The 24,157-nt window shown below is 41.9% G+C and overlaps 1 protein-coding gene and 1 pseudogene across 3 annotated transcripts in view; one reads left to right on the forward strand and one right to left on the reverse strand.

Annotated features, from left to right (window-relative positions):
* Positions 1 to 528: 528 nt before the first annotated feature.
* Positions 529 to 3,239, reverse strand: LOC126948845 (omega-amidase NIT2-like; annotated as a pseudogene).
* The window catches only part of GIPC2 (GIPC PDZ domain containing family member 2), a 105,351-nt gene continuing 84,044 nt past the window's right edge, over positions 2,851 to 24,157 (forward strand). The window contains exon 1 of one of the 3 annotated variants that reach the window (XM_050805681.1): positions 2,851 to 3,799. In XM_050805681.1, the coding sequence (XP_050661638.1) occupies positions 3,560 to 3,799 (240 nt within the window). In that variant the 5' untranslated portion in view covers positions 2,851 to 3,559. The remainder of the gene's footprint in view (positions 3,800 to 24,157) is intronic. The other 2 variants (XM_050805664.1, XM_050805674.1) reach the window with 2 other exon arrangements.

Genomic DNA, 24,157 nt, shown 5'->3' on the forward strand with positions numbered 1-24,157 from the left:
GAATGATGAACTTCTTCTTAAATTTGAAGAGCCCAAAGGCTGTTAGGAAGGGAGGGGCTGCCACCTCCTCTAGCAAACACCAAAGATCTAACACCTTACGTCCTATAGCTACTTGAGGACCAAAAATGGAACTTCAAGGTACTGCTAGGAAAAGAATGGCACCAGATCAAGCTTTCTAGATAATGGATTCCAACTCCAGCAAGTGGGATAAGAGGTTCATGACACAAATATATTTGTATTAGGTGACTCAATCACCAGGATACCAAGATCTGTTACTTTCACAAAGTGCTCTGAGGCAACGTAAATATGGAAGGAACTTCAGAGCCAGCTCTTGCGCTCCAGGCTCCTTTTTAACTATTTAATGTGGTGTGGAAAATATCAGCTTGCTGAGGATTATCATCTCAATAGAGAGCTCCTTGGGAAGGAAAAGGCTGAAATTTAAAAAAAGGATCTTCATTAAAGAATAGGGAGTTGATTATGTTGCAGAATCATATCTTCTTGTTTTGTGACACGTTGGAAACATAAACTTCAGAGCTTTTTTGTCTCCACAGCACAGAGGTCTGATTGCTTCTGTTTAAAAATAGGGATCTGCTGACGGATTTCAGCCAACTTCTTAAGGTCTGTGTCTGAATACATGATTGTTTCTTCCTTGAGAGCCCTCCCCAGGCAACATAGGAGGCTTTGTCATGTGGGGCAGGAGACTGTGGCCACATACACCTGATTATCAAGAGCCTGAAGCAATTCCCAGTGGGCTGGTCCAGTGGTTGAAATGAAAGCCCCTGGATAAACCAACAGCTGGCAGCCTGTGCTTGTGCAAGCTCTGTAAACCAATGTCATAACAGATGCCCCAACCCATTCTGCAGTTTGGAGTATCAAATGGGGAGAAACTATTGCCCGGACTCAACATTCTGGATTCTTGAAATGTCATTTTTCCAGGAACACCAGTGTCAAGCAGACGGACCTTTCTGTGCTTTACTAGTAAAGTTCCATGAGGTGCAAACAGAGCACAGGTGTTATATGATTTCCCAGCATCCTCTTCAAGGATGGAACCTCTAGTGAGGCTGTATTCCTTTGCTACTTCAGAAAGCTTCTGTGTGGATTTACCAGGAATTTTCGCTGCATATTCAGGAAAATATTTTGTGCCATATGGAGAATTAAAGCATCCCAGCAAAGAAACTATTTTGGCTCCTTTTGTTGCTGTCTCCCGGACAAGGCTACAAGCTCGCGTGTTGTTATCTGATTTGATGAAGAAACTTGAAGCTGGATGAGGGCCAAGTCGAAAGTTGCCCTGGCTCTCCTGGGAAGCGCCAGCAGCCGCACTGGCTCAGTGCAGGTGTCCCTGTATTACTTTTCTAAGTCACAGAAACATAAAAATGTTAATGTTAAAGTTATCCTAAAGCTTTTTTTTTTTTTTGAGTCTCGCTTTGTCACCCAGACTGGAGTGCAGTGGCACAATCTCGGCTCACTGCAACCTCCGCCTCCTGGGTTCAAGCGATTCTCTTGCCTCAGCCTCCAGAGTAGCTGGGACTACAGGTGTGCGCCACCAAGCCCGGGTAATTTTTGTATTTTTAGTAGAGACGGGGTTTCACCATGTCGGCCAGGCTAATCTCGAACTCATGACCTCAGGTGATCCGCCAGCCTCCACCTCCCAAAGTGCTGGGATTACAGGCATGAGCCACCGCGCTGGGCTCCTAAGGAATTCTTTTTTTTTTTTTTTTTTTTTTTTTTTTTTTTTTGAGACGGAGTCTCGCTCTGTCCCAGGCTGGAGTGCGGTGGCCGGATCTCAGCTCACTGCAAGCTCCGCCTCCCGGGTTCACGCCATTCTCCTGCCTCAGCCTCCCGAGTAGCTGGGACTATAGGCGCCCGCCACCTCGCCCGGCTAGTTTTTTGTATTTTTTAGTAGAGACGGGGTTTCACCGTGTTAGCCAGGATGGTCTCGATCTCCTGACCTCGTGATCCGCCCGTCTCGGCCTCCCAAAGTGCTGGGATTACAGGCGTGAGCCACCGCGCCCGGCCTAAGGAATTCTTAAGACTCTCCTCCCCCAGTACATCTGCTAACCTTAAGTTGAGAAACACGGATTTTCTGGACTGAATTGATGTGAGAGGTGAGGGAAAAGGAAAAATCCTGATACAACGACTCCACAATGTCTGGTCTGGGAGTGCTTGGTGATCCTACTATCAGAAAGAAAAGAAAAGAAAAGAAAAGAAAAGATACATTCAGGAGAAATGATGAGGTCAGTTTTGTTTAGTCTCAATTTGAGTTTCCTACAGTACATTCCCTTTCTGGTAGAATAAGCTGGAGGTGGAGATATTTGGTAGACAGCAACCTCTGTGAAACTGAGAATGTTGATGTGGTCATACAGGAAGAACATGCAAAGCTAAGTAAGAAGGGAAGATAGTGGAGGAAAAACTGTCGGTGAATACAATTCCTGGAGAGTAGCAGTTAGCAAGGAGCAGGGTGGAGGATGGGGAGAGGAGAGGTAAGTAAGCTAAAATAGGACAAAATTTAAGAAGAATAAAATGGGCAACGCAGATCAAGTAAGATAAAGACCTAAAATAATTACTTGTGTTTGGTAATTAAGATATGATAGTGATTTCACTCCACTGAAATTGCATAGTAAGTGAAATTTCAGTAGAGTGTGGGGGCAAAGTCTGATCACAGTGCGTCTAAGAGCAGAGAAGAAGTGAGGAAATTTCGTAGCTAATAATTCAAGACTGTTCTGCTTTGTTGTAAAAAACGTAGTTGGAGGGGACTGGACTTGAAAACAATGCAATAAACGCGGGGTGGGGAATTGAGGGAACTCATACTTCACACCGAATGGCTTCAATTTTCTTTGTACTATATGAGGTAAGGTCCTCTGTAGAGACTAAGAAGGGCAGAGCTGGGGCAAATGACTTTGGAGGCGTGCTGAATGTTGGGAGAGGAAGCGGCCCAGGAAATAGGCAAAAGGAAAACTCAGAGGGGCCGAGGACCCGGCTGAGGGTGTTTATGAATTCGACATAGCACCAAGCTCAAGGTTATGTGACTTTCTCTTCCAATTCTGCCCTGCAGAGTGTAAGACGCAGAAAATGCAGACGAAGGTTGACTTCTACTTAAATCCCTATCCCCAAAAGCCCAGACGTACGGACTCGAAGGCCTATGGCCAGATCGTGCCTGGGTGCCTACTACAGATTTATGAAAAGCACCTAAGGGCCAGCGTGTTTGCCTTCTAAGGCGTACTGTTCCGCAGCGTCGGCATCCTCAGGCCTTCACGGAAATCGAGCCATTTTTTACAAGGAGTGGGGATAAACCTGGTGATCGGATGAGGGACTACGCGTAACTTTCTTTCTCTCCAGATCCATCCCGGAGGAGGCTGGGCGGGCGGACGGGCGGGCGGCTGCTCCGGTCCAGGGGTGGAGGTCGAGGCCCCGACCCGACGCAGCCAGGCGGAAGCGCGGCTGCCATTGGCCCAGAGGCTGCTTTTACCTGCGCGGGGCCCGGGGCGCAAAGTCCGAGGCGCCGGCGGGGAGGAGGCGGCGGCCGGCAGCGCAGGTGGGCCCGCGCCCTCGGCCCTGCAAGATGCCCCTGAGGCTACGGGGGAAGAAGAAGGCCAAGTCCAAGGAGACCGCCGGGCTGGTGAAGGGCGAGCCGACGGGCGCGGGCGGCGGGAGCCCCTCAGCGTCCCGGGCTCCCGCACGCAGGCTGGTCTTCCACGCGCAGCTGGCGCACGGGAGCGCCACGGGCCGAGTGGAGGGCTTCTCCAGCATCCAGGAGCTCTACGCTCAGATCGCGGGCGCGTTTGAGATTTCGCCGTCGGAGGTAAGGCGTCAGGTGCTCACGCTCTCCCGCCTCTCCGCCGCGCCGCGCGGACTTTGGTGGGCCTAGGAGGGTTGAGCGGCGCTTCCCGGAGCGCGAAATCCATGCCGTGTTGAGTCCGCCGGGGGCGTCCCGAGGGGAAGTGAGTGGGCCTTCCCGGGAAGGGAAAAGGTAAGTTGGCACGACCGGAGGAAGTCACCTTCCCCCTTGCTCCGAGATCTGGCCTTTGGGAAGCGGGTTGGGGGAGGCAACCTTTCTTCCGCTTGCAAATGTGTTTGCTCCAGATGTCCCGGATTCCGCCGGCCGTTCAAGGTGTGAGTACCTTCCCAGACTAGCGATCTGGCGGGGCAGGTTAATACCCTCCACCTCATCTGGACGTTACTCTCCTGTTTCCTCCGCAGGCGTGAGAGTCACGCAGGTCATCTCCCCAGATTAACGGAAAAAAAAAAATTGAAGTGCCTTCCAGGTGATACCCAGATTAAATGGGGGGAAAAATTGAAGAGCCTTCCAGGTAATACGAAACGGAGGCCCACTTTCCCCCAATCTGTCATTTCTAACATCAACACCAGAAATCCTTGGGTGGTATTTCCAAGAAGTTTAAAAAGCTGGGCTGTTATTCCAAGAGTGGATAACCTAGAGATTCATACTTAATCCCATGGGACTAGTTAACAAAATTTTCATGAGGAAAATCAGCTCTTTTACATCATATCCTTAAAACGGGACTGAAATTTGCTTTAATTAGATTGCATGCGGGCCTGGAACTAAGTTTGATACAGGCATGACCGAAAGCACTAGTTTATGCGAACGTTTATGTGATCACTTTATTTGTGCTAACCCAAGTGAACTGCAAAGGTAGGTGTGAGAAGTTAGCTCAACAAAATATTTTGTCCACATTTCTAGGAAAAGCACATAATTTTGTTGCCCTGGACTCGCAGTAGTGCAGAGAGCTGTCTTTAAGTGGCATACAGCGGCACCTGGAGTTCTTTAATTAGTTGTTTATCAGGTCTGTTCAAGGGAAATCGAGGTCAAGGCAAAATTCCAAGAGGAGACGAAAGACCTTAAAGTGTAACCCTTTGTTCTTTCGAAGTTCCCAGGTACTAAGGGGCAAATCGTAAACCCATCTGTGAATTATTTGTACTGATATAGGTTACTAATAATAATACTTTACATTTATATAGGATTTTTTTTTTTTTCAAAAAACACTTTCACAGGACACTTTCCTTTGATCTCTAGGGGAGGCAGGTGGCAGGTTAAACGCGATAACTTGGACATGGACCCAGGTTCTACCATTTATGAGCTGTGTGGACTTGAATGAGTTTAACTTCTCTCAGTTTTAGCCATCTATAAAATAGAGATTAGAATACTTGTCTTGAAGAGTGTTGTGAAGAGTGGAGTCTGCATGTAAACGTATCAGATTGCATAGTTTATCAGGGCTTAATACATGGTAACTAAAATTATTAATACCTAACAGTTAAATGAAGGGCTGAAGTGCAAAGTGATTGGCCCTTAGCCAAGGTCACATACCTAGCAAGAAAAAAACTGGGCTGTAATTTAAACTTGGATCTTCTGATTCCTAAGCTAGTGAGCTTGTTAGTATACTTAACTGACAGCTTTAAATGTCTTTCCTGTAACCAGGGACTTCAGTTTTAGTTACAGATGGTCCTGGGTTTATGATAGTTAGACTTAAGATTTTTGACTTTGCCATGGATTTATTGGGATGTAACTTCCTGGACTTAAGATTTTTCCACTTTCTGGGTTTATTGGGGTATTAAATGCATTTTCACTTTATGGTATTTTTGACTCACAATGGATTTGTTGGGACATAACACCTTGGTAAGTAGAGGAGTATCTGTATTTTGCATTAACACTTCTCCTCATCATTATATATGACATTATTCTGAGCTCAGGGTACATGATTTTATTCAATCTACTTAATCCCTAAGAAGTAAGTATTATTATTAATATCTCCACTTTACAGAGAGGAAACAGACTTTGAGGTTCAGAATTTTTTCATAATTACACGTAGCAAGTGGCAGAGCCTGGATTTGAACTCAGTGTATTCTTTTTTTTGTTTTCTGTTTTTCTTTCTTTTTTTTTTTTAATGAGATGGGGTCTCACTCTGTTGCCCAGGCTGGAGTGCAGTGGTGTGATTGTAGCTCACTGCAGCTTCTAACTCCTAGGCTCAGGCAATCCTCCTGCTTCAACCTCCCAAGTAGCTGGGACTACATGCATGTGCCACCACATCTGCCTAATTAAAAAAACTTTTTTTTAGAGATGTGGTTTTTCTACGTTGCTCAGGGTGGTTTGAACTCCTACTCTCAAGGGATCCTCCTACCTCAGTCTTTTGAATAGCACAGACATGGAGCCATTGTGCCCATCTTTTTTTTTTTTCCCTCCCATGAAGATATATTGTTTCCCAAGTTTTCCAGAGTCTCAGCAATAGTTTGGTAGCCACTTTCAACATTTTCAGTGCACTGACTTGCAAGGTCAGTTTCCAAGATAATGTACACGAGGTGTTTTCACGTGTTACCTCAAAGTTTATAACATTTTATAACTCCAGTATATATGTATTTTATCATGTTTATGCATGTAACCAACATTAATGCAAGTTTTCCATCTGGATAAAAAAAGTTAATCATATGCAGGATAAAGTATTGGTCATCATAGGATAGTATGCATAATATTTCAGTGGTTCACTTTGAAACAGAAGTAACTTATTAAAATGAAATGCACACCAAGGAGATTCCATTTTTGTAGCCCATTTACTCAGCAAGCAATTACCTCAATAATGATGTAAATAACTTTTTTTGCTGATTTTTGTTTTTTGAGATGGAGTATTGTTCTGTTGCCCAGGCTGGAGTGCAGTGGCACAATCTTGGCTGACTGCACCCTCCACCTCGTGGGTTCAGGTGATTCTCCTGCCTCAGCCTACCTAATAGCTGGGATTACGCACCACCATGCCTGGCTAATTTTTGTATTTTTAGTAGAGATGGGTTTCACCATGTTGGCCAGTCTGGTCTTGAACTCCTGACCTCAGGTGATCTGCCCGCCTCGGCCTCCCAAAGTGCTAGGATTACAGGCATAAGCCAGTGCACCTGGCCTAGAATTGTGATTTTTAAGGTGAGATTTTATCTTCACAAGCATGCTATTATTTCTCATAAACAGACCAACCTTCTTTTGACACCTGTTGCCATCCCCTGTATTACCATCTCATTTCTCCTTTATAGCAAAACTCCTCAAAAGTTGCTGTCCCTGAGATACAATTTGTATCTCATTTTCGACTCTAAACTTTTCATGGCTTCCCCTCTCACTTGGAACAAACCAAAATACTATGATGGGCTATGGGCTCTGTTACCTCTTCAAAGTCATTGCTCCTTCTGCTCCAGTCAGCCTGGTCTCCTTGAATGCTGGAGCCTTAAGACTTTTGCTTTGGTTTTTGCCTCTGCCAGAACCTCTTCCTACAGAATGCCCTTCCTTAAGTCTATTCAAATGTCATCTTCTTGGTGAGGCTAGCACTGATCGCCTCTAGGTACAGCACTCCCTATTCCCTTCTCTGCTTAATTTTTCTCCATAGCATATCTATCCTATGTATATTTAACTGATTTTGTTTATGGTCTGCCCCCCTGCCCCAATAGAAGCTCCATAAAGGCAAGGATTTTTGTCTTTGTTTACTGATGTGGCCCTCAAGGGCCTAGACTGTGCCTGAAACATAGTTGGAGTTTAAAAAATATTTGTTGAATAAAAGGATCCTCACAAATTCAGTAGTTAAAACCCAGTGTCTTTAGCATAAAGCTTTAGTATTGGTTACAATACTAATATCTTATGTAGGTGTTAATTTTTTTTATGTTCTGCTATGAGGTAAGAGACTAGCCTTTAGGTGGGGGTAGTGAGGAACATCACTCATATCTTTAAAATTTTTTGAGAATAAATGTATATATTTAAGGTATACAACATGATATTTTGATATAGTGAAATAATTATTACAGTCAAGCTAATTAATATATCCATCTTAGAAATTATGAAGCTCGAGGCTCTGTTTGCAAGCAAAGTCACTTCCTAAATGAGTTACAGCGTATGAGGAGCTGCTTCCTGAGGCTTCCGAGAAACTGCTTCCTTTTCTGAACTTGCTGACACTAGCACTGAGCTCTTTTGAAAGTCAATATTCTGTATTTATGTGGTACTTCTAGAAGACATGAAATGTTCTGCAGACTTTATCATTTCCCAGCAGTGCGAATAACTGGCAAGTGGAACTGTTATCTTTTTGGTTCACACATGAGAAACTGGGACGAGTAGGGCAAAATAGGGTTTTACTGACTTGCATATAGCACCCCCTGCCCTGGAAAAACAAGTTACAAAAATCTACAAAAAATGAAAGAATTGGGAATTGGGCATGAATATTACTATTGAGATCTGAGGAATATGAAGTAAGCCCATCAAAACTGAGTAGAAAAAGTATGAGAAGCAGTCCCTGACATCTGGTAGCGGCCTTGGCACTTGCAGGAAGGCCTTGGCGTTCTGTTGCACATAATTGCACAGAATGTCAACAGCAGATAAGACTGCTCTGACTGTGGTAATTTCTCCTACTTTACAGATAGGTTTACTAAGATTCCTGGTCATAGAATTGCACCCACTTCCTGACAGCACCCTATCCAGAACAAACCCATGCTTTGGACCCTCTCCCAAATCACCTAACACAAGCCCAAATCCTTTCTAATGTTTCTTTCTGAAACCCCCAGAATCTCCCATAGAGTGCTGTCACCCTCCTCACAAGGAGGAATAAACTGCAGGTGAGAATTCCTGGTGGTCTTTGCCTGGAAGGTATTGACAGTTATCACTTGTCACTGTTGGGTTATTACAATGCAGATTCTAAAGAGGCAGCCTTAATTTGGTTTCCCTGACTCCTCTCATCCTCTTTTAGTCTTTTAATGCTGTGATCATACCAGTCTAATCTTAGCACTTTTGGAGGCTGAGAATTGAGAATCCTTGAAGCCAGGAGTTTGATTGACAACAGCCTGGGCAATGTAGTGATACCCTGTCTCTAAAAAAAAAAAAAAAAAAAAAAAAAAAAAAAAAAAAAAAAAAAAGCCAAAAATAGCCAGAGGTGCTGGTATGCACCTGTAGTCCCAGTTATTCAAGAGGCTGAGGTGGGAGGATCACTCAAGCTGGAGTTTGAGGCTGCTGTGAGCTATGATTGTGCCACTACACTCCAGCCTGGGCAACAGAGCAGGACTGTCTAAACAAACAAAAACCTGCAAGGGCTCCCCATTACTTACAAACCAATTACTACCAGCCAAACAATGCCTCATATTCCTGTCTGCCTCTTGAGTCCTCTTCTATGCCCACTGTTCCAATCTCACTTCTTAATAATCCCTTTTACATTCAACAATATTTAACTGTTTCATTCCATTGTGCTTTTTCTCATGCTGTTCTTTGTTCCAGTAACTCCTACTCACTTTTCTAGTCCCATAATTTCCTCCAAGAAGCCTACCCTGTGAATTCACAAATCTGAATGCCCGCTATTGCATGATTTTTAACACAGCGTTTGCACATAAGATTGAATTTAGTGACTCCTCTATTTCTTCCTGAGGGCTGGGACTTTTTTCCTTTTTAAATCTTGTTCCTAGATGGTTAGCTAGGTGGTTTAGCTGCTCCTTAAAAGTTTACTAAATAAAAGTAGATAATGGATATAGTAGGAGAGGCAGCTGAGGACATAGATAGTAGTAAGACTACCAATGTCCTTGAAGTTGTATGGATTTTATTCTGCAAGCAATGAGAATAACTCAGATCTTTTTCAGAAGCAGCAAGGATCCCTGACATGTGTTTTACAAAGTAGAAGCACACTCAACCATTCATTCTCTGTATTTTCTTTCTAAATAATATTCAGTTTAAATGGAATATAATGGTATTTTCTGGATTTACATCATCCCATCTGAGAAGTTATAAATATATCACAATCATTACGTAGGCTTGATATCCCCTCCTGAGCACCAGCCTCATTTTTATATGAAAAATTCAGGCAAGAGAAACATGACTCATTTTGAGAAGTGGGAGGAGGATCCAACCAGCTGCCTTATAGACCTCATTGCTGTCAGGAGGGTAGGAAATGGATAAGACTGCTGTTGTGCTAGAAGTACCCTGAAGAAGATATCTGAACAACCCTAAAGTAAAGTTTACACCCTTGGGCAGGGGTAGACTCCTCTTCAAACCCTGGCTACCTGTAGGTTAATAGCTAGCCCTTTCACGTTCTCTTACCTGCAATCACCAACCCAGCTATCCTGAGTGGAGTGGAAGGCTCTTGCAGGCTATCTTGGGCAATTTGTATGTATGTATATGTCTGTCTGGCTGCTGTAACAAACTACCATAAACTGAGTTGCCTATAAACAAAAATTATTTCTGACAGTTCTAGAGGCTGGGAAGTCCTAGATTGATGTGCCGGCAATGTGGTATCTTGTGGGAGCCCAATTCCTGGTTCGTAGACAGCCATCTTGTTGCATCCTCATGTGACAGAAGGGGAAAGGGAGCTCTTTCTAGGGCCTCTTCTATACAGGCACTAATCCTATTCCTGAAGGCTCAACCCTCATGACACAGTCACCTCCCAAAGACCCCACCTCCAAATACCATCACCTGGTAGGAGGTGGGGGATTAGGCTTGGGGACGCACACACATTCAGTCCATATAAATATCTATATTATTAAAATGTATAGGGAGGTAAGGAAGCTTAGGACAGCTTCTACAGCTGGACAGTCAGGTTCCATGGACAGTTGGAACGCTGCTCATTCTGTTCAGGTTAAAGCAGTGGCTCTATACTCTGGAGAACTGAGAGCAAGTCTAGTTGTCCTTAACCTTCCATCTCAGCCTCTCTCCCTCCCTACTTACTCTACTCTTGACTGATTCTTTCTTCTCATCCTCTTGACTTTGCTCCTCCCGTTATTACCTCACCCCCCTGTGTCTTTGTGTTTCTTTACCTCTCTACTTTCTGTGCCCTGCCTGTGTGTCTTATTAAACTTCCTAAGAAAGAGTCTTTGTTGTGTCAGGGTACAGCACAGGTGGGACAGGACCCTGGGGCCTGTGGGTCTCTGGTCCAGCCTACAGGTCCATGCAGTACAGACGTAGGGGAGCAGTGGATAAGGAGTCCTGCCAGAGAGGGCTGTGCACCTGGCAGATATTCTGAGACATCTTGATTTAGGGGAATGTAAATGACAGACACCTTCCATGGGCTGTTTAGAAAATGAAACTATTTTCCGTTCTCTATGACCTTTATGCATTGTTCTCTTTATCTGGAAATCTCTCCCCTACTCTTTCCCTGTTAACTCCTACTCATGCTGCAGGACTTGCGAGTCATTACCTAAAGCCTCCTCACTACGTCAGGACTGGGTTGTGTGCCTATCCTCTAAACTTCCATAACTCTTATCAGACTTAATGGTCATTGTTGCTTTAATGTCTGTCTCTTCCATAAGATTGAGAGCCACTCTGGGCAAAGACTGGCGGTTAGTATGCAGTAAAGCTTATGGCTGGGCATGGTAGCTCACGCCTGTAATCCCAGAAGTTTGGGAGGCTGAGGCAGGAGGATCACTTAAGCTCAGGAGTTCTTGACCACCTGGGCAACATGGTAAAACCCCATCTCCGCAGAAAATACAAAAAAAAAATTAGCTGGGAATCGTGGTGTGAGCCTGTCGTCCCAGCTACTCGGGAGGCTGAGGTGGGAGTATGGCTTGAGTTTGGTAGGTGGAGGTTGCAGTGAGCTGAGATTGCACCAGTATACTCCAGCCTGGGTGACAAAAGCCCCGTCTCAAAAAAAAAAAAGAAAAAAATTATTACAGAAATTTTAAATACATGCAAAATCAAGGAAATAGTGTAATTAACTCCATGTGCCCAGCTTTGACAGTTACCAACATTTGCCAAGATTTCTTTTCTTCCCTCATTAACAAAATTTTTATTAAATATAACACAAGTAGAGAAAAGCACATAAAGCAAATGTGTAAATTAATGGATAAATTGAACACCCTTGTAAGCACACCTCCGTTAGGAGATAGACTTTATCAGCCACTTGAGGACCTTCCATGTGCCTCTTTCCACCTGCACCCAAGAGTAACCACTGTCCTGACTTTCATGGTAATGAATCCCATTATATAGTTTTTTATCATTTATGTGCTTTCCTAAACACCATAATTCAGACTTCTTTTAAATATGTTTTTGAGTCTTTCTTAATCTATATATTCCCCTTCGTCTTGTTCTCTTTCCAGTGTATTTGTTGAAGAAGCCAGATCTTTTACCCTGTGTGTTTCACAGTTTGTTTTTTGCTGATTGCATTCCTGTAGTCTAGTTTGGCATCCCCTGTCACTGTATTTCCTATAAATTAATAGTTGTATTCTAGGTTTAATCAGATGGGGTTTGATTTTTTTTTCCCTGATGAGACAATATCAAAAGTGTAGTTAAAATTTTATATTGAATGAATAAAATCAACAGATAAAATAGGGGTCTTACCTTTTAAAATATCATCAGTTCTCTCTACTGGAATAGACTCCAGCCCATTTTGAAGTCTCTTCTATGTTTTTTGTTTCAATTGTCTGTTCAGTGAAGCAACTGTGTTTTTTTTTGTAACCCTCTGAATGTATGGCTGGGACTATCTGTGAGCCCTTCATCCCTAAGAAACCCTCTCAGCTATACCCTCAGCAGAGCCAGATGTGCTTTTCCTACATCTGAATGCTGGCAGAATTTTTTTGATGCATTGTAATTGTACATATTTATGGGGTATGTGTGAGATTTTGATACAGGCATGCAATATGTAATGATCAAGTCAGGGAATTTAGAATTACTGGTGGAATTTTAATTTTTCAAAAGAAATCACTGTAGAGATATTTCTTCCTGTTATGTGTATAAAGAACCAAATACTGGGAAGAAAGAACTAAAAACCCTCTAATAAAAGGTGTGTATCATGTCAAAAAAGTTTACTTTTATCATTTGTACATGTTACAAATTTATAACTGGAAAGAGTGATTATAATACAGTTTTAAAATGGAAGGTAGATTAGGCATGCTCAATCTTATTCTTCATTAGAAAACTTATTGGTTATTAGCTTTGTGCCAGTCACTGCCCCAAATCTTGGGATACATCAATGAATAAAACAGACAATAATCCTTGGCCACATGGAGCTTACATTCTAGTCCTCCATCCTATGAGATGGGCACTTCTTGAGTCAATGAGACTGGATGCAATGGACATTGTTGGGTTATTCTCTGAACTCTTATAAATATAAGTTTTCTTTTTATATGCACATTTCATTGCCTTAAGGACCTAGAAAAAAGGACCTAGGAGCTTTTGCTAAGCAAGAGGAAAACAAGTATGTTTATGCTTTTTGCCGGAAAATGTTCCATCATTTCTATGGCCACTCTTAATACCTCCTCTGTGGCATATACTGTTAAACCTCCCTTCTGTCTGGAAGCGTTGAAGTATAGTATAGCTTAGTGGTTAGGAGTGCCACTTACTATCTGTGAGACCTTGGGCAAGTTATTGGCTGCTCTTTGTTTCTGTTCCTCATCTGTAAAGTGGGGTTAATGATACTTCTCATCGCAAAAGGTTGTTGTGAGGGGTACATGAAAAATCATGTATGTCAGATCAGTACCTGGCACATAGTAGGTATTTTTTAAATGCTAGTTATAATTCTAGAATTGGAAGAGCCTTCATTGTATTCTAACTTTTGAACCTGTTTACCAAATAGACAACTCACCTTTAGTTACTTTTAACTGATTTTTTTTTTAACTGAAGGATTCACTCAGAGCACTTATTAGGAGTTCAGCATTGTGCTTGATGCTGGGAGCTTAAAGGTGAAGATGACATAGCCCCATCCTCCAGTCAAGTGCAGTTCAATGACAAACAATTTGACAAGCTAGTGCAGGTTCCCTAAAATGTGTTCCAAGCAACATGAATCCCTTTGACATATTATAGAAAAAATGCCTCCAGTTGTCAAATAACTTTGGGAACTGTATTTTGTAAATTCATAATACATATTAAAGTCTGTGAGAAGTCCACTAAAAATCTAAAAATCCAAGAATCTTGGTGCTTATTATTTCCCACACTTATTTGAGTATGGAGCTCTCCCTTTTTTCCTGCATAACAAACACTCTGTGGACCAATATTCCAAGATGTATACTTCAAAAAAATGCTGGTATGTTTTTTCAAAAACTATTCATCAGTTATTCTGTGATAAAAAGGGACTCTGTGATAACTCATAACGTTCTAACTATTATAGTCAATGCTCATTTATCACCGAAGAAGCCAAATGGCTTCCATTTTGTCCTTGCCTTTACTGATCCTTTTGCTGCCCTGTCCTCCTCACTATCCAACTTTGGGCAAGTCTTCCCTCTTGTTGGGGTGGGTGAACTAGACCAGTGGTTCCCAAAGCCACTTGCCTCTTAGAATCACCTTGGTGACCTTTTTAAAGAACACAGGCTTCTGGGCCCCACCCCTACAGATGTTGACTAGGGCCGGAGAATGTTGTCATTTTTAAAAGCTTCCCTGATATACTTAGGCGGCTGGCCTGTCATCCATTGGTAGGTTGTGTGTTTGGGAGCCACTGAATTAAATGAAGAGATCCAAGGTCTTTTCTAGCTTGAATGTTCCTCTAGAGCTTGTGCATTCAATTAAAAATATTCCATTGTCATCTTTATGTACAAAGTATTGAGGGACATACAACAATGACTATGACAGTGTTTTGCAAGTGGATTGACTATAGAAATCCTTGAAATGGTAGAGACCCTGGTGTATCTAAAGTCATTTAGGCTGGGTGCAGTGGCACATACATGCCTGTAATCCAAGTACTTTGGGAGGCCAAGGTTAGTGAATCACTTGAGTCCAGGGATTTAAGACCAGCCTGGGCAACATGGTGAAACCCCATCTCTACAAAAAAAATACAAAAATTAGGCAGGTGATGTGTGCCTGTAGTCCCAGCTGTAGTCCCAAGTTGAAGCTTGGACAGGACTCAGGAGGCTGAGGCAAGAGGATTGCTTGAGCCCAGGGAGGTTGAGGCTGCAGTGAGCCATGATCATGCCACTACACTCCAGCCTGGGCAACAAGAGTGAGAAAAAACCAAAAAACAGTAACAAAAAGAAAAAAAGAAAAAATAAATAAAGTCATTTAGAGATCACTTCTTGTTAGAGACATGCTAGACAGAGAGTTTAAAACTGAAGTGCTGATAATGAATTAGAGATAGAAAATGAAGATGTTGTATTTTTGAACTTAATGAGAACTTTTGGAAAATAGAATTCTATGAATATAATTCAGTAAGGCATAGTAGTATAAACTTGAAATAAGAATTTTTAGAAGCTAAAGTATATTTTCTGCTTTTCTGACATCAAATGTAATGTTTGGAAATTTGGGATGGTGATATCACACGAATTCTTTTATAGTTGTTTCAAAGCTTTATGGGTAAAGGATATAGGTGGGCTATAATCAGTTCGTAAGATTTTTTTTTTTTTTTTTTTTTTTTTTTATTTTTTTATTTTTATTTTTATTTTTTTATTTTTTTTTTTTTTGACATTCTCTGGTAGTTTATTTCAACCCAATGTTCACAGCATTAAAATTATGGTTCTGTAAACTCTTTTTTTTTTTTTTATTTATTTATTTATTTATTTATTTATTATTATTATACTTTAAGTTGTAGGGTACATGTGCATAACGTGCAGGTTTGTTACATATGTATACTTGTGCCATGTTGCTGTGCTGCACCCATCAACTCGTCATTTACATCAGGTATAACTCCCAATGCAATCCCCCCCCCTCCCCCCTCCCCATGATAGGCCCCGGTGTGTGATGTTCCCCTTCCTGAGTCCGAGTGATCTCATTGTTCAGTTCCCACCTATGAGTGAGAACATGCGGTGTTTGGTTTTCTGTTCTTGTGATAGTTTGCTAAGAATGATGGATTCCAGCTGCACCCAAGTCCCTACAAAGGACTCAAACTCATCCTTTTTTATGGCTGCATAGTATTCCATGGTGTATATGTGCCACATTTTCTTAATCCAATCTGTCACTGATGGACATTTGGGTTGATTCCAAGTCTTTGCTATTGTGAATAGTGCTGCAATAAACATACGTGTGCATGTGTCTTTATAGCAGCATAATTTATAATCCTTTGGGTATATACCCAGTAATGGGATGGCTGGGTCATATGGTACATCTAGTTCTAGATCCTTGAGGAATCGCCATACTGTTTTCCATAATGGTTGAACTAGTTTACAATCCCACCAACAGTGTAAAAGTGTTCCTATTTCTCCACATCCTCTCTAGCACCTGTTGTTTCCTGACTTTTTAATGATTGCCATTCTAACTGGTGTGAGATGGTATCTCATTGTGGTTTTGATTTGCATTTCTCTGATGGCCAGTGATGATGAGCATTTTTTCATGTGTCTGTTGGCTGTATGAATGTCTTCTTTTGAGAAATGTCTGTTCATGTCCTTTGCCCACTTTTTGATGGGGTTGTTTGTTTTTTTCTTGTAAATTTGTTTGAGTTCTTTGTAGGTTCTGGATATTAGCCCTTTGTCAGATGAGTAGATTGCAAAAATTTTCTCCCATTCTGTAGGTTGCCTGTTCACTCTGATGGTAGTGTCTTTTGCTGTGCAGAAGCTCTTTAGTTTAATGAGATCCCATTTGTCAATTTTGGCTTTTGCTGCCATTGCTTTTGGTGTTTTAGACATGAAATCTTTGCCCATGCCTATGTCCTGAATGGTACTACCTAGGTTTTCCTCTAGGATAGTTCGTAAGATCTATTGCTGATCTAACCTGTCTCATCTCTCTCTTTTTTTTTTTTTTTTTGAGACCCTCACTGATCATAACTTACTGAAGCCTCAACCTCCTAGGCTCAAGCAATCCTCCCACCTCAGCCTCCCAAGTAACTAAGATTATAGGTGCGCACTACCATGCCTGGCTAATTTTTGTGTTTTTAGTAGAGATGGGGTTTTGCCATGTTGCCCAGGCTGGTCTCAAACTCCTGAGCTCAAGAAATTCTCCTACCTCAGCCTCCCAAAGTGCTGAGATTATAGGCGTGTACCACTGCAGCCAACCGAAACCTCTTTCATCTCTTGATTTTATCTCAGTGTTAACTGCAACCTACCTCTCAAGTCCTCCTCTTCCCATTAACCTGTTGGCTCTCAGTTAATGAGGGCATCCATAATGTTTGACCAGAGGTTACCAAAGGAAAGTGATCTCTTGCTTTTGTGTTGCATTCATTTACTGAAGTTACTAGCAGAAATGACTCTCTATAAAGCTGAAGTCCACAGCGGAGCTACACAGTAAATGATTATTTTAATTGAAAAAGTAAGGTATATAAATTGAATTTTTATATGGTAAACATCCAAAAAATGTGGGCCACCCAGAACTGTCTACTGTAAACACTTTCTTTACTGTCCTTCCAGAAAAATACTCTATACATTTGTAAGAGTGTGTGTGTGTGTGTGTGTGTGTGTGTATGTATGTATGTAAAACGTTCATATCTGTGTGGGTATATGCCCCCACTTTATCTTCTTTTTTTTTTTTTTTTTAACTCAGGAGCATATCGTATTCTGTATGGTTGGTAGTGGGAGAAGAAGAGTAGCCGTAAGAAAGAAATGCTGAGGCCTGGGAATGGCAGTCACTGTATCCTTGCAGTGTCTCATAGGGCCACCAGGAAGTCCTTGTGCAAGGAGAGCTACCACTGTGTCTTTAATGGTGATTAACCAAATTTTAATAATTTCTAAGAAGTCTGTTTCCTGAAAGGGTTTCCTGTGCTGCCTTTGTTTCCCTGTGTCTCCTTAGTGTAAACATCCATCACCTGACATAACCAAACATGTTCCTTGATGCTGCTTATTCAGAGAGAAGTAACTAGCAAACACCTTTGGGCTAGTTGCTCACTCAAAGAAAAGAGGAAGCCAACTGAAGGTGGATGGCTCTGTCACTGCTTGTCTGAATTGGGATCCAAGAAACTGGCCTTGATTACTCATCTCAGAAACTCTAGCCCTGCTGTTTGGGGTGTGCAAATTATTCTGAGATTTGGGTGATTAAAATGTGGAGTGGGAAGTTGAAGGGACTTAGAGCTTTGTCAGTGGTAGAATTTTTTTTTTTTTTTTTTTTAGACAGAGTCGCCCTCTGTCGCCCAGGCTGGGGTGCAGTCGTGCCATCTGGTCTCACTGCAACCTCTGTGTCCAGGGTTCAAGTGATTCTCCTGTTTCAGCCTCCCGAGTAGCTGGGACTACAGGCATGAGCCACCATACCCGGCTAATTTATAATAAAGTGTTCTTTACACTAATTTTAAACACTGAGTTAGGCCCCAGGTTCAAGCGATTTTCCTGCCTCAGCCTCCTGAGGAGCTGGGATTATAGGCGCACACCACCATGCCCGGCTAATTTTTGTATTTTTCGTAGAGAGAGGGTTTCTGCCATCTTGGCCAGGCTGGTCTTGAACTCCTGACCTCGGGTTATCCGCCTGCCTTGGCCTCCCAAAGTGCTGAGATTACAGGTGTGAGCCACTGCGCCCGGCCTGAATGTTTGCTTTTTAGAAACATATTTGACTCTCTGTAAGTGTTGTGGCTAAGAGGCTTAAGAACTCAAGCATTCAGAATGTGTATTTGCTATGTGTATAAAAATCTCCCTGGAGATAAATCAAAGCACATGGAGAGGGATGACTAAAATCCAGGCCCTACATCTCAGTCTATAAAAGTCACAGGTTCTTAAATTACAGTGTTAAAGTAGCCTTAAAGGGATACACAGTAACAAGGTTGAGGAAATGATAATTGTGTATTCTTAAAACAGTTTACATATCCATATATTTCATTAATGTAGTAGTGGTTGTATAATTGGTGTTAACACTGTGTCCCTCATGATCCAGGGCCGGAACCTTAATTTAACCACCTGAAGCTTCTCACATTTGATACTAGCAGTGTGTTCTGGGTGTGGTTGAGTATTAGATGCTGGTCATGATTCCTGTTATTTCCTTCCTTCTTCTGTGTTCTCTGTGCTTTCCCCTTCCTTTCTTCACTTTCCTGCCTCTATGTAAAAGTGGGTGGAGGAAGGGAAGCATATCTTAAGAACTGAGGAGAAGGGAATTACTGTGTTTTTTTCTTTTCTTTTCTTTTTCGTTTATTTGGGAGGGGGTCTCAGTCTGTCACCTAGACTGGAGTGCAGTGGCACAATCTCGGCCCACTGCAACGTCCACCTCCCAGGCTTAAGTGATCCTGTCACCTCAGCCTCTTAAGTAGCCAGGACCACAGGTGCGCACCACAGTGCCCGGCTAATTTTTAAATTTATTTTTATTTTTTCATTTTTGGTAGAGATGGGGGTTTCGCCATGTTGCCCAGGCTGGTCTCGAACTCCTGAGCTCAGGTGATCCACCCACCCAGAGCGCTGGGATTACATGCATGAGCCATCGTGCTTGGCCAAGGAATTATTGTTGAACAACTATTACCACTTAACCTATGCTATCTTAACTGAAATGGTAATTCTTGCCAGAACCCCCAGAAATTATTATAATCTGTAGAAGAGGCAACTGGAGCTTAGCGTAAAAGTAAATTACTCAAGTTGCACAACCCAGAGGGATGTCTTTGACTTGAGGTCTATCTGATGTCAAAGTCTGTATTCTTTCCTTTACACAAGTGATTCTTAACCTTAGCAGATCCAAAGGCTTTCTCTAATAACAAATATTTTGTGATACCATCTTTACTGTCCTGAAATAGGATTTTAAACAATGTTTTCGACCTATACACATAATTAATTCCTTAACTCTAATATTAGAGAGAAACAAATATGGATTTTAATATCCAAGTATTTGGATAAGTTTTCTTAAAAGGCATCAAGCAGTCGGGTGTGGTGGCTCATGCCTGTAGTCCCAGCACTTTGGGAGGCCGAGATGGGCAGATCACCTGAGGTCAGGAGTTTGAGACCAGCCTAGTCAACATGGTGAAACCCCGTCTCTACTAAAAATACAAAAATTAGCTGGGCGTGGTGGCGTGCACCTGTAATCCTAGCTACTCAGGAGGTTGAGGCAGGAGAATTGCTTGAACCTGGGAGATGGAGGTTGCAGTGAGCCTATATTGCGCCATTGCACTCCAGCCTGGGCCACAAGAGCTAAACTCCATCTCAAAACAAACAAACAAACAAAAAAATCAAAACAAAAAACATGAAGCAGATGCTTGTATCTACTTGTAGTGAACACATTTGGATTTGAAAAGAGTAAGAATAAGATGAGATTCAGGTTAGGTCCAGTGGCTTATGCCTGTAATCTCAGCACTTTGGGAGGCTGAGGCGGGCAGATCTCTTGAGGTCAGGAGTTTGAAACCAGCCTGGCCAACATGATGAAACCCATCTCTACTAAAAATACAAAAATTTGCTGGGCATGGTGGTGAATGCCTATAATTCCAGCTACTCAGCTACCCAGGAGGCTGAGACAGGAGAATTGCTTGAACCTGGGAGGTGGAGGTTGCAGCGAACTGAGATTGTGCCACTGCACTCCAGCCTGGGTGACAGAACAAGACTCTGTCTCAAAAAAAAAAAAGATTCATTTGATTGTTTTTGTCTCTTTTTCTTCATATTCAACATTTTAAATGAAGAGATATTAATATTTGTAAATGCTCATAGAATTACCACAGTGCAACAACAGAAGCAGACTGATATAAAGGTTTTATGTTACAAATCCAAATAACATGGGCAGCATTGCTGTCAATGACTTGATTTTCTGAAATGATAAATAACTCTTGGAAAGGCACTGCATACCAAAGTACAGTCTTCCTTTGATTTACATGGTAATTGCAGCCCATAGAAATTCAGAATAAAAAATACTCTGTGTGTAACACAGAACTGGGGCTAGGCTTAAATAGTAATAGTTTTCCCCCATCCTTCCAGCACGAATGTCTAATAGGACATTTGAGCATCATGTGGAATGCAAAGCAGTTCTTCATCAAGCTGGACTTCTCAAGAATTGCAATTCATTCAGAATCCTTGACCCATGCCCTGCTTCCCTCAAACGCCAGTGGTGCCATACAATCATTTTAACAACCAAAGAGACCCCTTGATATTTCCGCCTGTTTTCCTTAGAAGCCAGTATTGACTCTCACCTCCAGCAACACTGCTTTATACCTGGATGCTAGAGGTTAAGTAATTACACTGTGAAGTTAGAAGATGATAAAAAGGGAGGTGCGGGAATGAGTGGGGATGGGAAACAATAAGAGGGTGAACAAGGAGAAAGACCTCCTGTTGGTTTTGTACTTTTAGTTTTAGGATCCATCTTTTTAAAAATGTTTTTTAGAGAGAGGGTCTCGTTCTGTCACCCAGATTGAAGTGCAGTGGTACAAGCATAACTCAATGCAACTTTTTTTTTTTTTTTTTGAGATGGAGTCTCGCTCTGTTGCCCAAGCTGGAGTACAGTGGCGTAATCTCAGCTCACTCCAACCTCTGCCTCCTGGGTTAAAGCGATTCTCCTGCATTAGCCTGCCAAGCAGCTGGGATTACAGGCACATGCCAGTACACTTGGCTAACTTTTTTGTATTTTTGTAGAGACGGGGTTTTACTATGTTGGCCAGGCTGGTCTCAAACTCCTGACCTCAAGTAATCTGCCTGCCTTTGCCTCCCAAAGTGCTGGGATTATAGGTGTGAGCCACCGTGCCCGGCACTCACTGAAACTTTGAACTCCTGAACTCGCCTCAGCCCCCAAATAGCTAGGACTATAGACACAAGCCACCACACCCAGCTAATTTTTAAAAATTTGTGTAGAGATAGGACCTCACTATGTTGCCCAGGATCAGTCTTACAGGACTGTAATCAAAAGAGTAGAACATGTGTTTGGCTTGTTAAATTTGTGATGTTCTTCCTATGCACTGACAATGGTCAAGCTGAGAACCAAATCAGGAACGCAATTTCATTCACAATTGCCACATCAAAACAAAACAAAACAAAAAACCCCAGGAATACAGTTAACCAGGGAGGTGAAAGATCTTTACAAGGAGAACCATGGAACACTGCCCAAAGAAATCAGAGATATCACTAACAAATGGGAATAGGAAGAATCAATATCACTAAAATGGCCATATTGCCCAAAGCATTTTATAGATTCAGTGCTATCCCTATTCAACTACCAAGGACATTCTTCACAGAATTTAAAAAACCACTATTTTAAAATTCATATGGAACCAAAAAAGAGCCTGACTAGCCAAGGCAATCCTAAGCAAAAGGAACAAAGTTGGAGACATCATGCTGAGTTCAAACTGTACTATAAGGCTATAGTAACCATAATAACTTGGTCCTGGTGCAACAATAGGTATATAGACCAATGGAACAGAAAAGAGAACTCAGAAATAAGGCTGCATACCTACGACTATCTGGTCCTTGACATACCTGACAAAAGCAATAGGGAAGGGATTCCCTATTCAATAAATGGTGCTGGGATGACTGGCTAGCCATATAAGAAGACTGAAGCTGGACCTTTTCCTTACACCATATACAAAAATTGAATCAAGATGAATTAAAGACTTTAACAAAATCCCAAATTATAAAAGCCCTGGAAGACAACCTAGGCAATATCATTCTGGACATAGGAATGGGCAAAGATTTCATGATGAAGACATCAAAAGCAATTGCAAGAAAAAGCAAAAATTGACAAACTGGATCTAATTAAGCTAAAAAGTTTCTGCACAGGAAAGGAAACTATCAGCAGAGTAAACAGACAACCTAGAGAATGGGAGAAAATATTTTCAAACTATGCATCTGAAAAAGGTCTAATATACAGCATCTATAAGGAAAGTTACAAGAAAAAAAAGCCCATCTCCATTAAAACGTGGGCAAAGGACATGAACAGACACTTTTCAAAAGCAGATACACATGTGACCAACAGTCATATTAAAAAAAGCTTAACATCACTGATCATTAGAAAATGCAAGTCAAAACCACAGTGATATACCATCTCATACAAGTCAGAATGGTTATTATTAAAAAGTCAAAAAATGACAGATGCTGGTAAGATTGCAGAGAAAAAGGAACACTTATACACTGTTGGTGGGAGTGTAAATTAGTTCAACCATTGTGGAAGACAGTGTGGTGATCCTCAAAGCCCTAAAAAGAGACATACCATTTGACCCAGCAATCCCATTACTGGATATATACCCAAAGGAATATAGATCATTTTACTGTAGAGACCTGTGCACATGTGTTTTCATTGCAGCACTATTCACAATAGCAAGGACATGGAATCAACCTAAATGCCTATCAGTAGTAAACTGGAAAAGAAAATGTAAATTCCATATACACCGTGGAATGCTATGCAGCCATAAAAAAACAAGATCATGCCCTTTGCAGGAATGTGGATGTAGCTGGAGGTTATTATCCTTAGCAAACTAGTGCAGGAACGGAAAACCACATACTGCATATTCTCACTTAAATGTGGAAGCGAAATGATGAGAATGCATGAACACATAGAGAGAAACAACAGAAACTGGGGCCAAGTGGAGGGTGGAGGATGGGAGGAGGGAGAAGATCAGGGAAAATAACTAATGGGTACTAGGCTTAATACCTGGGTGATGAAATAATCTGTACAACAAACTCCCATGACACAAGTTTATCTGTACAACCTGCACATGTACCCCAAACTTTAAATTAAAAAAATATGTAAAATTGAGTAGTGATTTTAGAAAAATGTATGATGTCTCAAGCTTTTGTAATATCTTGAAATGTCACCTGTTGCTGTGACTATTTGACAGGTTTATAGAGTCCTATAGCAGGTGCAAAAGTTAGGGTGGAATGATAGGGAAGCATAGGGTTTGAGATCAGATGGGGAGGAGGGTTTCAGGGTAGGGTGGCCTATCCTGGGTTTGATTCCTGGAGATGACTCCTTCTAGCCATTTTCTCACTGATTAAATGTACAATGAATTACCTTATAGGACTGTTGTGAGAATTAAATGAAATAGCATGTTAGGTGTCCAGAACAATGGTACAATGGTTCAATAAATGTTACTCCTCTTTTCCTCAAAAAAGATGCCGGATGACACTTATTTTTGCAAATTTTTCTTTTTTCTTTCTCTCTCTCTCTCTCTCTCTGAATCTTGCTCTGTTGCCCAGGCTTAAGTGTAGTGGCGTGGTCTCAACTCACTGCTACCTCTGCCTCCCTAGTTAAAGCGATTCTCCCGCCTCAGCCCCCCGAGTAGCTGGGATTACAGGTGCCCACCACCATGCCCGGCGAATTTTTGTATTTTTAGTACAGACAGGGTTTCACCATGTTGGCCAGGGTGGTCTCCATCTCCTGACCTTGTGATCATCTGCCTCAGCCTCCCAGAGTGCTGGGATTATAGGCGTGAGCCATGGAGCCTCGCCTCAAATTTTCTTATATTTTTTCTATTCTAGACCAGGTACAGTT

The sequence above is a fragment of the Macaca thibetana genome, chromosome 1, assembly GCF_024542745.1.
Source record: "Macaca thibetana thibetana isolate TM-01 chromosome 1, ASM2454274v1, whole genome shotgun sequence".
Lineage (NCBI taxonomy): Eukaryota > Metazoa > Chordata > Mammalia > Primates > Cercopithecidae > Macaca > Macaca thibetana.